At 36.1% G+C, this 15,537-nt stretch overlaps 1 protein-coding gene across 2 annotated transcripts in view; it reads left to right on the top strand.

Annotated features, from left to right (window-relative positions):
- Nucleotides 1–15,537, top strand: part of CSN4 (COP9 signalosome subunit 4) — a 134,027-nt gene that overhangs the window by 65,254 nt on the left and 53,236 nt on the right. For both annotated transcript variants that reach the window (XM_090378110.1, XM_090378109.1), the window contains exon 4: nucleotides 11,446–11,549. In XM_090378110.1, coding sequence (XP_090234236.1) covers nucleotides 11,446–11,549 — 104 coding nt within the window. The remainder of the gene's footprint in view (nucleotides 1–11,445; nucleotides 11,550–15,537) is intronic.

The following is a 15,537-nucleotide window of genomic DNA, read 5'->3' as shown; positions in this document are numbered from 1 at the left end:
TACGGAGGATGCGGGAAGGTCAGGGAATGACCACCGCATATCCCGGAGCAATACGGCCTTAGTTGCTAATGCTCCTAAAATCCAAAATAACTAACTAACAAATATACGTGGTCTCAATTCTAATCTCAATGATGTCCATTTCCACTTGCAGTCTGCCAAACCCCATGTACTTTTTCTAACAGACTCTCAGTTATCGGTTGATTCAACTACTGCTCATCGCAGATGCCCAAATTATTCGCTGTATGATTCCTTTCGCCTCAAAGGTGGTACTTGTGTATATGTCCATTCTGATATTCCCTGTCAGAGACTTGGTAATTTGGAATGTCCTCTCTTCGATCTTCTCTGGATTAAAATCTCTCCACCTCATTGTGTCAAATTCATCTGTCTCTACCATTCTCCCAACTCCACTAATTACTTGGAGCTCTTTGACTTCCTCTCTTTGCAACTTGACTCTCTCCAGTCCAACTTTCCTAACAGTGAGGTAATTTTCCTTGGTGATTTTAATGTTCACAACTCCAGCTGGCTTCCGTTTTCTAGTCACACCGACCCAGCTGGTCGAGATGCTGAGGCTTTTGCAATTACTAATGACCTTGCACAGATTGTTCATTTACCTACAAGAATACCGGACAATCATAATCATACAGCCAACATGCTTGATCTTTTTCTCACAAACAACCCTTCTAAGTACACGGTCGAAGTGAGAGGTTCTTTAGGCACTTCAGATCACAACTTGGTGATTGTCTCTTCTCCAATGGAGCCTTTATCTCATGGCTATTCACAACCTCGTGTTGTTTGGCATTACGAGAATGCAAAATGGGATGACCTGCGAGATTTCTTTTCTTCTTTTCCTTGGTCGGATTACTGTTTCAAAACTTGTGATGGCAATGTTTGCTCAGATCGTGTCTGTGAAATTATTCTTGCAGGAATGAAATCCTTTATCCCGCATTCCTCTTTAAAATCTCGTCCTTTATCTAAACCTTAGTTTTCCAATAAATGTGCTAAGACTGTTCAAGAGAAGAATGTTGCATATCATAATTGGCTTGTTTCTAATTCTTCAGTTCCATTTTCTGCCTACACCAAAGCTCACAACAATTGTAAAGCAGTTATTAATCAGAACAAACTAGAGTTTGAACAGGCTAAGAGTAGAAAACTTCCTTCTTGCCCAATTGTAGCCGAGCATTCTGGTCTCTTGCAGAGCCATTGGCCGCAACTTTTGCCCATCTCTGCTCCCACCTCTGTCCAAACCAGTTGGTTCTGTTGTCACTTCAGCCAAGGATAAAGCTGATCTGCTTGCATTTCATTTATCTTCCAACTCATGTATTAATGAACTTGGTAAAACACCTCCCTCCATTCCCAACACGCTCCATTCAATGCCTCCTGTGGTCTTCCATCAAAAGGATGTCAGAAGGATTTTGACGAATCTTGATGCTAAGAAAGCTCCAGGTCCCGATGGTATTTCTCCACTTTTTCTCAAAATCTGTGCTCCTGAACTTACTCCTATTCTTTGCTGCCTTTTTTCATATTCTTATTCCAAAGGTGTTTTTCCTTCTGCTTGCAAATTTGCTCATATCCAGCCAGTTCCTAAAAAGAGTGACAAAGCCCTCCCATCCAATTATCATCCCATTGCAATTACTTCTACTCTTTCTAAAGTAATGGAGAAATCCATTAACTGCCAACTCTTAAACTACCTAGAAACCTTCCGTCTGATCAACGATCGCCAGTATGGATTCCACCAGTGTCGATGCACTGGTGATATTCTTGCTTATATTATCCATTTATGGATAAATTCAATGGAAAATTTCGGTGAAACACAAGCAGTTGCTCTTGGCATCTCAAATGCTTTCGATCATGTTTGGCATAAAGTCTTCTAAACAAACTTTCATCTTATGGTTTGCCATCTGTTTTTGTAATTGGTTATCCAGTTTTCTCTCTAATTGCTCACTGAGGGTGATGGTAGATGGCTCTCTGTCTTCTAACTTCTCCACTAATGCCAGTGTCCCCCAAGGTTCAGTTCTTTCCCCCACTCTTTTCCTCTTGTATATCAATGACCTTCTTCCATTGACTGGAAATCCTATCCATAGTTTTGCCGATGATAGCACATTGCATTCCACTTTCCATTTTGAGAAACCTTGCCCTGCTCAATCAGCTTCAACTTCTCGAAAATCTGCTACCAATTCCTTAAATGCCGATCTTCAGGTAATTCTCCAGTAGTGTAAAGACAACTTAGTTGATTTCAATCCTTCTAAAACTCAGTCTTGTCTTATATCTCACAAAAAGGATTCTTCTGCTCCTATGCTTATCTTTGGTGACACTCCGATTTCTAATCAAAATGATATATCTCTTTTGGGGATTATCCTGACATCTGAGCTCTCTTGGCACAAGCACATTACAAATATTGCTTCCTTTGCATCTAAAAAAACTTGGTTTTCTCTTTCGCTCTTGCGTTACTTTTCTTCCAAACAGCTGTTCACTCTGTACAAATCTCAAATCCGCCCTACCATGGAATATTGTTCCCACATCTGGGGGTGGTGCCCCCAAAACCTCTCTCAGGCTTCTTGATTCCATTTGAAGAGGGCAGTTAGGTTAATTAATGATTCATATCTAACAGTCTCTCCACTCGCTGTCTCATAGACGTACTGTTTCTGCTGCATGCCTCTTCTACAGATATTTCCATGGGCACTGTTCTTCTGAATTGGCTTCTATAATTCCTGCTCTCTCTTTCAAAACAGTCCGAACACGTGCAGCCACCAGCCATGCTCTCTCTTTCAAAACAGTCCGAACACGTGCAGCCACCAGCCAACATCCATTTACTGTCCAACTTCAAACTCACAGAACCAACTTTTCATCTTCCTCGGTTATTCGTTTAACTGCCATTTTCTGCAACAACCTTCCTTCGTACATATTTCGTGAAAATTACAGTCTACAGAAGTTCAAGTCCAATATCAACAAATATCTTCTCAACCTCCAACCCAAGCACGGTACTAAGTACTATAGGTTCTAACACCTCGTGGTTTGAGGTTTACATAAAAAAAAATATTAAAAAATAACGTTGCGCATCATTGCACTTGTTGCATCACTGCAGCAACAAGTACAATGCATGCACATTGGGTTTCGTGACGATTTCTAGGTAATGTAATGCTTTTTTCCAAATAAATGCCAGAAAAACGTTTTTAACATCAAAAGACAAGTGCAAGGAATAAGTTTGATAAAGCATTTTAGAACTTTAAACAAAACATCACAATGGAATTTTTGGCAATGAATTATATGTTTATTAAAAAAATGTTTCCAACAACTCTAAAAATGATTCACCAATGAGCCAAAACATTATGACCAGCGAGTCGTTATGCAAATTGAGGCAACTGCAGATGAATTACGGCGCATGCACAGGTCGGGACATGGTGTAAAAAACACCTGATACTGTGCTCCATTAATCAGTGTTACTCTTGTTCTTCAGATGGGAAAAGCAGCGGACTTAAGCGAGCCTGACAAAAGCCAAATTGTAATGGCCAGTCGGCTGGGTCAGAGCATATCCAAAACTGCACAGCTGGTGGGGTGCTCACAGTCAACCGTGGTTAGTACCTACCAAAAGTGGTCTGAGGAGGGAAAACCCACGGACCGCCGGCGAGGTATTGGATGACCACGGCTCATTGAGGCTCGAGGTGAGCAAAAGCTCTCCTGGATGGTACATGTCAACAGAAGGGCGACTGTAGCCAGTAATTGGAATGCTGGTGATGGGAGTAATGTGTCACAACTCACGTTACGGGTACATCGAACCCTGCTGAAAATGGGGCTGCGTAGCTGCAGGCCGCTCCAAGTGCCCTTGCTAACCTTGGTTCACCGGTGACAGTGCCTACAATGGGCACGCGAGCATCAAAACTGGACCTTGAGTGATTGGAAGAAGGTCGTCTGGTCTGATGAATCATGTTTCCTGTTGCACCATGTGGACGGCCGGGTACATGTGCGTCATTTACCTGGGGGAAGTGATGGCGCTTGGATGCACCGTTGGACGAAAACAAGCCAGTGGCGGCGGTGTCATGCTTTGGGTGATGTTCTGCTAGGATACCCTTGGTCCAGTCATTCATGTGCTGGGCACTCTGACGTCTACTTAAACATCATTGCTGAACGGGTACACCCTTTCATGGCAACAGTCTTCCCCGATGGCAGTGCTGCTTTCAGCATGATAATGTGCCATGCCACACTGCCCAGATTGTTTGAGACTTTTTTTGTGTGAACATGAAGAAGACTTCTAGGTATTGCCCTGTCCTCCAAATTCCCCAGATATCAATCCCATCGAGCATCTGTGGTTTGTATTGGAACAGCAACTCCAATCTGCAGCATCTCAAACACGGACCTTACAGAAGTTAAAGGATCTGCTGGTTACATATTGGTACCAGATACCACAAGACACATTTAGAAATCATGTAGCATCCATGCCTCGCCAAGTATGAGCTGTTTTGGCATGGAGGACCAACATCATGTTAGGTAGGTGGTCATAATGTTTTGGCTCATTGGTGTATATGAAAGGATTGTGAGGGAAATGCAGAAATGCTTTTTTTTTTATCTTTAAAAAAAAAAAAAAAATATTTGAATTTCTAAAAAGAATTGGGAACAAAATTGTTAAGGAACTTTGACTTTTCACACATAAAAATGAAAATTTTTTTTTTTTTTTTTTTTTTTTTTTTTTGGTAGTTGGCGCATCGGCTTCGGTGGCCATAGTGCACCTCCCAAGGTTTTTGCAGTACTTTGATCCAAGCCCGAGGCGGGATTTGAACCCGCGACCTTTGGGTTGCCAGGCAGGCACCTTACCCACCTGGCTAGCCCGGTCGGCTAAAAATGAAATAAAAAATAATATATTGTATTGCGATGTAATGTTATGTTATTCCTGAAGATACATTATTTTATCATTAAGTTGCATATTTATATATTATTTATTATTAATTTCAATAAAAATTACTGATAGAAATGCATATGAAAAAATCAGTCTGTAATGACTCGTGGCATCTGACGCATGAATATTTTTTCAAGGGAAGGATGATATCTTCCCATATCCCCATCAATTTTCTCTAAATGATGATCAGTATTTTTTGTTTACTTAACTACAGATTACATGAGGTTAATTGTTTAGTTGACGTCTAATAGTTATGCAAGTTTTCGCATCTTTATTCTTTGTAACTAATTGGAGTATACTGCTAAAAACTATTAAAGACACCATTAAGTTACAAATCCATTTCTCTCTTTTTCTTAATTACAATAATAAATTCAAAATTGAAACCAGTTGTTGAAAATGTAGTTTATTGATTTTATTAATATTATGTGTGTGCACACATATATACATTCCCAGATTCAGTAATACACTTTGTTATACTCGGTGAAAAACTGATGACAGCAGTGAGCAGCATGTCAGACAATTCTGTTAACTAGTTATTTTAATAATTATGCATCATTACAAACCCTATTCCAAGTCCTTGTTGACATGCACAGTGGGTAATGACAAAAATTACAATACTGACATATATGTCAGTATTGTAATTGGTTTTCCTCTTCACTTAATCCCCTTAATTTTTTTGTTATTAATTCAACTAGTATATTTCTCATATGGTGGTACACCACCCTTTAACAGTTCCAGCACTACATGACTTTATATACTTATTTTATTTTAAATGTTTAAGTACCATTACTGTCCCCTCTTTGCACAATTTTTACCATTATTCCATTATTTTAGCATTATTTGATAGATTATCTTCTATATTGTGATATATTTATCAGGAGGCAAAATCGAGGCCAGTTGTTCCTATTTGTATTGGGAATGATTTTAACAATTATCTTATTTAAGCATGTTTTCTATGATGATATTGCTTTTACTTATAAGATTTACGTGGTATTTTATTTATGTTCATGTTTTCTGTAAGTTTAAAGATTACCTAGAATTATTTTATATAGCCCTACATAGCACATACTTTTTCAGTGCTCAATTTAAATGAATCATTTTGCTGGTTTAACTTGCTTATTTTATTACATGGGATCTTCACATATTTATGTTTGGTTACTATTCACTCCACTCATTTATTCATCTCAAAATTTCTCTGGTATGCTTGTCCATAATGAGTATTATATCCTTTTGATGTTTAGTTTCCCTCAGTTTCCTGTTCAGTATTCACAATAAAATTTTAATGCAATAAATTTTATTGATTTTGAACTTTACTACATAAAAGTAAAGTTCAAAAATATTTCATTATAACTTGTATATAGGCCAGCCAAATCATCAGGAACTGTAGACATTGTCTTACCTTAATACTAGTATATAGGGACTCGCATCTGGTGAGTATGGGCTTGGCACACCCAGGGTCCTGAGCTGGATATCATCATTCTCGTGATTTCCTTCTCTCTCTCTCTCTCTCTCTCTCTCTCTCTCTCTCTCTCTCTCTCTCTCTCTCTCTCTCTCTCTCTCTCTCTCTCTCTCAGGTAACTCAGGAATTTTTTTTTTTTTTTTTGGCTAGTGCAGCAAAAGCCTCAGGCTTCCTTGCACCATATGGCTAATTATAATAATAATAAATAATATTTCTCATATAGGTAACAATTTCAAGTTTTTCAATACATATTCATTCTTTCTACATGTTTAATTTCTTAAAGTATATTTGATATATATTGCAAAAAAAAATTTTTTTTGCAATATATATATCAAATTCATATCATTTAATGTCGACTTTATAATTACATAAGGCTGTTATCTTTTCCATTCGTTTAGCCACATTCTCAAACTGTCTGTCATTAATACTGGTTTATTTCATAACATAGGATATTTCTAACAATGAGTTATTATTACAATTACCTTTCAAGCTTTATGCTTTCTTATATCTTCTAATAAAATAAACTTTGCTTTCTCCATTCAAGCATATATTTTTCCCTTTACTTTCATAACACTTTATTCTCTTACAATGTGGTCTTACTAAACTTTCATTCTATTATTATGTTGTTGAAAAGAAGCAGTTGACTTCATAATAACCTTTATATTTTATATCAGTACATTTAAGGCTCATTTTTAACATACTTTTTTCAACTAACTCTTCACCAAGGCAGATTTCTTTCTTTAAGGTTGTGCAGTTAAGCTCCCAGCTTACCAAGTATGCCACTACCTTTCCTTCACTTTTCCTATATACAGTCCATTCCAGTTATTTGGGACACATCGGGACTAGTGCATTTTGGTCCGCTTAAGCGGCTGCCCCAGTTATCCAAAGTTTCACGTAAATAGTTAAAAATACAATGTAACCCCCCTCCCCTTTACAATTGGTCACTGTACAATCAAATCACGTTACGATGAACTCAACATAATAAAGTACTGTTCACTATACGATGTGTAGTAAGCGCTGGTCATTGTGATCACGTTTGTGAATTGAATTTTAATTCTATTAAACAGTGATTCTAATTAGAGAAAATAGGAGGAATATTATCCACAGGCTATAAAAGCAAAGACATATTAAGCACAAATTTACCCTTTATTACCTTATCAATTAAAAAATTAAATGATACATGAAAATCGGAAGAATATACGTGATAATCGGAATAATTAATATGTACATACGAACTAGTCGACATTTCTGTTCACTGACATTTGTGGGTGGGGGTTAAAATTTAAACCAGTAAAAAGATAAAGAACATGGCACACACACAAATTGCAAGTAACACAATACGCGCAAGTGAGAACGGAGTAACAAGTTACAAAGCTTTAAAAATAGGGATGAAGAGAAGATCTGAAAATTAATTTTTTTATATGATTGAAGATTTCATGGAAGTGTAAACACATTTCACCATAATAACCCACAGAATTCTAGCTGTCGGTATTATCGCAAATTCAGTAAGATCGAGTTTACTGTCTGTTTATGATAGATTTCACTAACAGAAAAGCCCAATAAACAGGTGACTGCTAATTTTTTTATTGGTTTATGGTTGTGACCTCCAGAATTTCGACCGAACCATGTGGTTACCGTTGGAGACAATCATAGGGTAATCTCCAGTGCTGCGGTCTCCTGCCCCAATTAAACAGCATGCTGTCCCAATTAAGCGAAGTAAATCCTGGCTATTTTCTTGATTGGTTTCTGTTTTTTAAGGTTTGCCCCAAATAAACGGCTGCCCCGATTAACTGGTGGCCCAAATAACCGGAATCCACTGTACTTGCCTTAACTTCTTTTTTTTGTTCAGAGCTGTTAGTGTTAGAGGGTAAAGTGAATGAATGCTATTATTTTTCTGTATTCTTCCATTATATTCTCTTCATTTAAATACATAATTCCAAAATATCCCCTCCCAATTCCAAAAGCCTGGTTCTTATCCATACAGTGTATCATCACACATGTACTACTAATCACACATTTCTTTCTAAAATTGCTACTTAAATGTTAAGGCCCTCTATTTAAGAGGTTGGATCTTATGCTCCCAGCATGCCTGAATACATAACTGTGTTTAGCAGTTTTCCACTTTGCAATACCTTTATCTTTTGCCTTAATTTACCTTCACTGGTACTCTGCCACTTTCCTGCGCTTCCAGCACTACAGGTGTACTGTTGTTCTGTCTTACAGAATATTTTATCTAGCATTTGGACTACCCTCCTTATCTATATTGATGATCTGCCAAATTCTTTTACTAACCATTTACTAATTAGTTTTATACCCATTATTGTCTACATTGGTTCAAAGGTTCAAAATGCTAGTTGTATTAATGTACATTATTGATTTAATAAAGTACATTGTTTAAACCTGGCAAATTTTTCATTTTCTTTTATTTTTGTTATTTTACTTAAACACTAAAAAAAAAAAAAAAAAAAAGTCTTCCTTGTACATTAATACAGATCTAACCATTAATTTATACTTGGTTTATGCAACTTAATTATTATCTGTAATTTACCTTTAATTTTGTCATTAGAGATAATTTTCTTATTCTGTACTCTTTTAGTTCCTCATTTTTATCCTTCCTACTTTTCTAGCACTTTTGCCATTTTGACGTTGAAACCTACGTACTGAACACTGCACCCTTTCTCCAGTACATTCTTAAACAAACATATGTGAGGTGTGGCAGTAAAATTCCCATGTTCAGTGAGTTTGAAAATAAACAGAAGTGGTATGTTGTAGTTTAAACTTCCTTCAACAGATTGTGGTAAAGAGATTGTCGGTAATCTGACAGGTTGCAAGCAGTTTCATTAATAGTATTAACATTTCTTGTTACAATTTTGCAATGGAGCAACAAACAAATGTCAAATCTTGTTTTAAACTGGGAAAATCTGCAACAGAAATTGATGTTAAAAGTCATTTCTGTTGAAGGAAATGACTTTTAACATCAATTGTCTTACCAGCTTGTTTGAATGGTATAAGCAGTTCAGAAACAGACATAAGGATATTTGCGATGACCCAAGAAGTGGGCATCCATCAATTGCTTGAAATGAGGACAGATTTGCAAAAGTTTCAGGAATTGTGGGCAAGAGATAGTTGTGCTCTGGAAGCAATTAAATTGACCCTCAGAATGACTGATAGGTTGGATATGAATCTGTAGATGATATGTCAAATTCTGCATGAAGATTTAGGGAAGAGGATGGTCTTTTCAAAATTTGTGCCACACTGCGTCTCAGATGAGAAGAAGCAACAGTGTCATCATGTGAAGACTTCATCTAGACTTGTTGTGACAATCCTGACTTCCTCGACTGTATTGTCACTGGAAATCAGTGTTGGGTGTTTCAATGGACTTCAAATTCGTCAAGAGTCATACAGGTGCTTCAAAGACCATTGAAGCACATTTCCTAGGTGAGGCCGCAATTTCAAGAGAAAGGGAGCTGGTTCGTGTTGAATTATATTGCCCCACCCATTCTCCACTTGTTTTGAAGGCATTCCTGATGAAACATGGCATTGTATAAATCAACCATCCACCATGTTCTCCCAGCAGACTCCTCTTTCCCAAGGTGAAAACTGTTCTTGAAGGAGAGAGATTTCAGAATGTTGAGGTCATAAAGAAAAATGTAACCACTGAACTGAACATCATCACTTTTGATGCCTTCACTAACTCTTTTCAGAATTTTTTAGAATGGTGTAATATGTGCATTCAATTGGGTGGTGATTACTTTGAATAAAAATTGCTCTGAATAAAAACCATTTTTGAGCTCCTTCACTTTGTGTTCTTTTTATTGCACCAGTTTGAGAACTTTATCGCCACGCCTCACATTTTAAGGTTTTTAAGCTGTTTTGCATTTTTCAGCTGCAGTTTCCACATCTCCATGGGTGTTGTTTGTTTGTTTTTTTTTTCCAAACTCTTACATCTATCCATAACACATTAGATTTTTACTCCAATTCAATTTATGTTGCTTTATATATATATATATATATAATCCAATTAATCCAAAAATTAAATATAGAGAGATAGAAATTAATAAAAATAAATAAGAAAAAATAGTAGGAAAGCTAACATCAGTGGCAGCAGAAAAGCACAATCCACTACATGTTGCTTATAATAAGCTAAATTAAAATAGGATATTTGCCAGCAGCGTGGCAAACCAGTAGAGTGAAAAAGAACTTAGTGAAATAAAATAACATAACAGTAACAGAAAAATATATGGAGAGGGGGAGAATAAAGAAGAAGATGGTAGTGTTAAAGCAACGTTCCTAAAATAATTTAGAAAATTAAGCCAAATAAAAGAAATTTAGCGGCGTCCCCTTGATGGCACCCATTTCAGAATTATGTGAAATCTCACTAAGGTGGAAACGTAGACTAACAACATTACATGACCAAATAAAATGAAATTATTAAAATAAAATAGACTGACCATTATTCCCCATCTCGACAGAGGACCACAAGGGCAATAATAGTCAGGGAATCACTGCATTTCGAACACTAAACAAATCTATGCAATGATACTGATTTTGGTATCATTCCGTCGTTGCATGGATTTGTTTAGCATTCGAAATGCAGTGATTCCCTGACTATTATTGGCCTCGTGATCCTCTGTCGAGATGAGGTAATGGTCAGTCTATTTTATTTTATTAATTTCAATTTATTTGGTCATGTAATGGTGTTAGTCTGTTTCCACCTAAGTGAGACTTCACATAATTCGGAAACGGGTGCCATCAAGGGGGTGCCGCTAAATTTCTTTTAATTGGCTTAATTTTCTAAATTATTTTAGGAACGTTGCTTCAACACTACCTCTTCTTCTTTAAACCCCCCCCATATATTTTTCTGTTATTGTTATGTTATTTTATTTCGCTAAGTTCTTTTTCACTCTACTGGTTTGCCATGCTACTGGCAAATATCCTATTTTAATTTAGCTTATATATATATATATATATAGATTTTTCTTTTTATCTTTTTGCTACGTGCCTACCTCATTTTGTACCTTATATGATTAAATTTGCTAAAAGCATTTAGCGTTCTGTATAATTTGATAACTCTGTTATATATTTGGTTTGTATGTAGGTTGCAAGCATAAGACAACATTTAGCTGATATATATGAGAAAGAGAGTTGTTGGAGAGAAGCTGCAAATGTGTTGGTAGGAATTCCTCTTGAAACAGGACAAAAGTTTGTACTATTAATAAAATTGTTTATTTTATAAATTATATCTCCTGTGTTTATATAAAAAAGGCTAATCAGCACCTGGTATTTATTTGCTTGCTTGTAACTTCAACATTTTTTGAAATAATTTGGAGGTGGGCTTTTTATTTTTTTTTTTTTTTGTAACCTTTAGTGAAGAAATAATTTTAAGCAGCTTATTTATTCTTGTAGTTATCTAAATATTAGGAAGCTAAAAAAAAAAAATTCTGCCATTGCCGATGTGAATACCAGATTATCACTGTAGTACAATTATGTCCACAGATGCTGTATACAGCAATACCCCACATAGCACTGATAATTGGTACCGAAACCGTGCTGATTGAGGTATAATTATAATGGGTTTTAATTGAATGCATACCAGAGATAGTCTATAAACAAATTATAATAAATACATAAACAATTTGCATTTGATAGCCAATTAAAAGGATTTGAAATAAAAAAATATGCAAAAATTTTATTAATGAAAAGGTAACATCATGAGAGATGAGAAAAAAAGCTTTGTTTATTTGGGTATTTCAATAATAAAGTCTGAAATCGTCTCTTCCTTTTCTTGGCGTACAAGTCTTTGTAGCATCGAATCCCATCTTGTAAAATTTGCCGTATCTTGATGCTACGTTCAACATCCGGATCTCCATTCATAATTGCCTCGCAGGCCATGTCAACCCACAAAAAAATTTCTCCAATTCTTTTGGTGCCACTTCAGAATTGTTTTCCTCTTCTTCATATGCAGTTTGCTCGTCAATTTCAAGGAGAGTTGCATCATCTAAGTCATTTGCATGCGAGTCAATGCAGTCACGTACATTGGCATTGTCCAAAGTTTCAAATCCCAAGTCTTCTCCGATCTTCACAATGTCTTCGGCAATTGTCTGAACTTGTGATTCAAATCCACTGAAATCATTTACCAAATGGGGCAAAACATGCTACCAAACAGAATGCATGTTGTTGGCAGTAATTTCTAGCCAGGATGCAGATATATTTTGGATCATATTTAAAGGAGTAAAAAATAAATTGTGAAATGAAAAGTTTAAAAAGCTATCACGTCGTCTCGTCAGGATGGAATTAAGAATACTGAACATTGTTGCACATTGCCGCTGACTGCCTGAGGGGAGCTGTTGGCACATGTGCATGTGAGACAATAGAGTTGGCACTGCAGCATATATGTACGCGTACCTAGACTACAACAATGCAGCATATATGTAGAGTACGTGTCTAGGCTATTGAATGAGTTTTTTATTGTGTACAGTAAAGTTTCAAATTCAAACCATGTTATAGTGAAACCCGTGATGTTTGAATCCATGCTAAGTGAGGTATTGCTGTATATATATTGTAGAATTTTATAAATTTTACATATTACAAGGTGCATTCAAGTTGTAAGATCTCCAGATTTATTTCTCATGAAGTACACCAGATACAGATACACCAACCAGGTGACACTCACCTCACTTTTCAACATAGTCTCCTAGAAGCTGCACACATTTTTCACACCTGTTCTTCCAAGCTGTGAAGGCTGTGGCAAAGCTTTCTTTGAAGGTACTTTTGGCCATTGGTAAATGGCAGAAGCAACTGCTTGTCTGCCAGAAAATCTGCCATGAAGAGCATTCTTTGTTGTTGGGGAAAACCAAAAGTCACTAGGTACAATAGTAGGCAAATTTGGAAGATGTTTGATAACTTCGGTATTGTTTTCTTTAAAAAAATTTTGCACATTTCCAGAATGATTGGCGTGAAGCATTGTCCTGATGGAAATTAGTGTGATTCAGTTTGTGTGGACTTTTTTTTTTTGAAGTGCTAGAAGAAACTTTTTCTTCAGAACTTCTTCATATGAGTTTCCTGTCAGTGTAGTGCCCTTGGGTATACAATGTGTAAGGATTATTTCATCAATATCCGAGAAAACAGCAACCATCATTTTCTCACTTGCAGCAACATGGAACTTTTTTTGGCGGTGATGAATCAGCATGTTTCCGTTGGGCAGACTTCATTTTCATTTCTGGATTGAAGAGTGGAATCCATGTCTCATCCAGACCACCGCATATTCCCGGAGCAATGTGGCCTTAGTTGCTAATGCTCCTAAAAACCAAATAAAAACAAACAAACAAACAAACCATGTCTCATCCATTGTAACAATTGAGGAAAAGAAAGATCCATTCACTGCAGCATCTCAAGTGAGCATTGCTTCATATTCCTTATTTAATACTGATCTGCAATTAAATTATTTTATAGTAACAGAAACTAAGGTTGTAGAGCAATTGCTGCAGCTAAAAGTAAACAAAGCACTTGATGGAATCTATCCAATTGTATTAAAAGAAAATGCAAAAGAAGTAGTTAAACCTTTTGCCATAATGATGAGCATATTCTTAGATTCAAAAGAAGTACCTCTAGATTGGTGATGTGCAAATGTATCTGCTATTCACAAGGGTGGTTAAAAGGTATCTGAATGAAGTGAGTAACTGAGACATGTTGGTTTAACCTGTATGCCAGGGAAAATAATGGGCTCATTATTTAAAGAAGAAGCAAGACCATCTTGATAGGAGTGATTATAACTAAGCACAGCACTGGTTTGTTAAAGAAAGGTCATGCCTCACAAATCTCATTAACTAATAACTATGAGATTGCCACAAAGGAACTGGATGGAAAGAATAATTTTGACATCATCTACTTAGATTTCAGTGAAGCTTTTGATACTGCATTACATGTAAGATTGTTGTATAAATTGGTGCAATGCAGCATTATATTTATTAAATGATAATACGATATTGATATTTCAAGTTTGATGGTAAGTTTGTTGATGATACAAAGGTGAGCAGTGTGGTTAATGATAGTAATCAGGGTATGCTACTTCAAGAGGATCTATGTAAATAAGCAGATATGCTCTGAAATGGCAATTGAAATATAATAATGATAAATGCAAGGTACTACATCTGGGTGGCAGTAATCCCAGAATAACATACCATTTTGATGATACCAAACTCAAAATAGTGGAGTATAAAAAAGATCTAGGGATAATTGTAAAGTCTGGCGTGAAATTCTCTCAGCGGTACAAACAAGCTGCTAAAACAGCTCGTGGGATTCTATCAGAGATATACAGGAACTTTGCCAGCAGGAACAAAGAAGTGATTATCCCATTATATAAAGAAATGGTTAGGCCACAACTGGAATACAGGTTTGGAAACTTCATTTTAGGATGGAATATAGATCTATGGGATAGGGTGCAGAAACAAACAACAAGATTAGTTGGGAGTAGGAGTACAAAAGAATATTCTTACCAAGAAAGACTTGAGTTCTGTAAATTGCACTCTTTGGAAATTAGGCATCTGCATTAGTGACCTAATTGTGTATGTAAGGCTTTAAAAGGGTTAAGTAAAAATAAATGCTGCTGGCATCTTTGATCTTTCTCAGACAAGGGGGCATAAATTTAAATTGAGAAAGGATGACTGTATGGAAATTTATATTTAGCCAAAGAATAATCAATTGTTGGAATAAACTTCCACATAGTGTTGCAAATCCAACTAGTTTGAAAAAAAATTATGGAAGGTTTGGACAAGCTGGCATCTTTGATCTTTCTCAGACAAGAGGGCATAAATTTAAATTGAGAAAGGATGACTGTATGGAAATTTATATTTAGCCAAAGAATAATCAATTGTTGGAATAAACTTCCACATAGTGTTGCAAATCCAACTAGTTTGAAAAAAATTTATGGAAGGTTTGGACAAATGATTTTTTCCCCTAGTGCTGTATAAACTTTGCTTTCTTGCATCATATTGCTAATACTAATATAATCAAAGGAAATTGTTTCCCAATGAGAAATGCACTAATAATTGAACTTAAAAAAAAAAAAGTATTGAAATCTTCACATGCCTTTATTTTGATACTGCATCCCAGTATTTTGATACAATCCCAGATTTAAAATTTAGAGATTTAAAATACCTTAAGCATTTTAAATCTCTATTTATGATTATCC

This window comes from Mastigoproctus giganteus, chromosome 7, assembly GCF_048544385.1.
Source record: "Mastigoproctus giganteus isolate SK-2022 chromosome 7, ASM4854438v1, whole genome shotgun sequence".
Classification (NCBI taxonomy): Eukaryota; Metazoa; Arthropoda; class Arachnida; order Uropygi; family Thelyphonidae; genus Mastigoproctus; species Mastigoproctus giganteus.
Note: the sequence above shows the minus strand (reverse complement) of the source record. Positions and strands in the feature narration are given on the sequence as shown.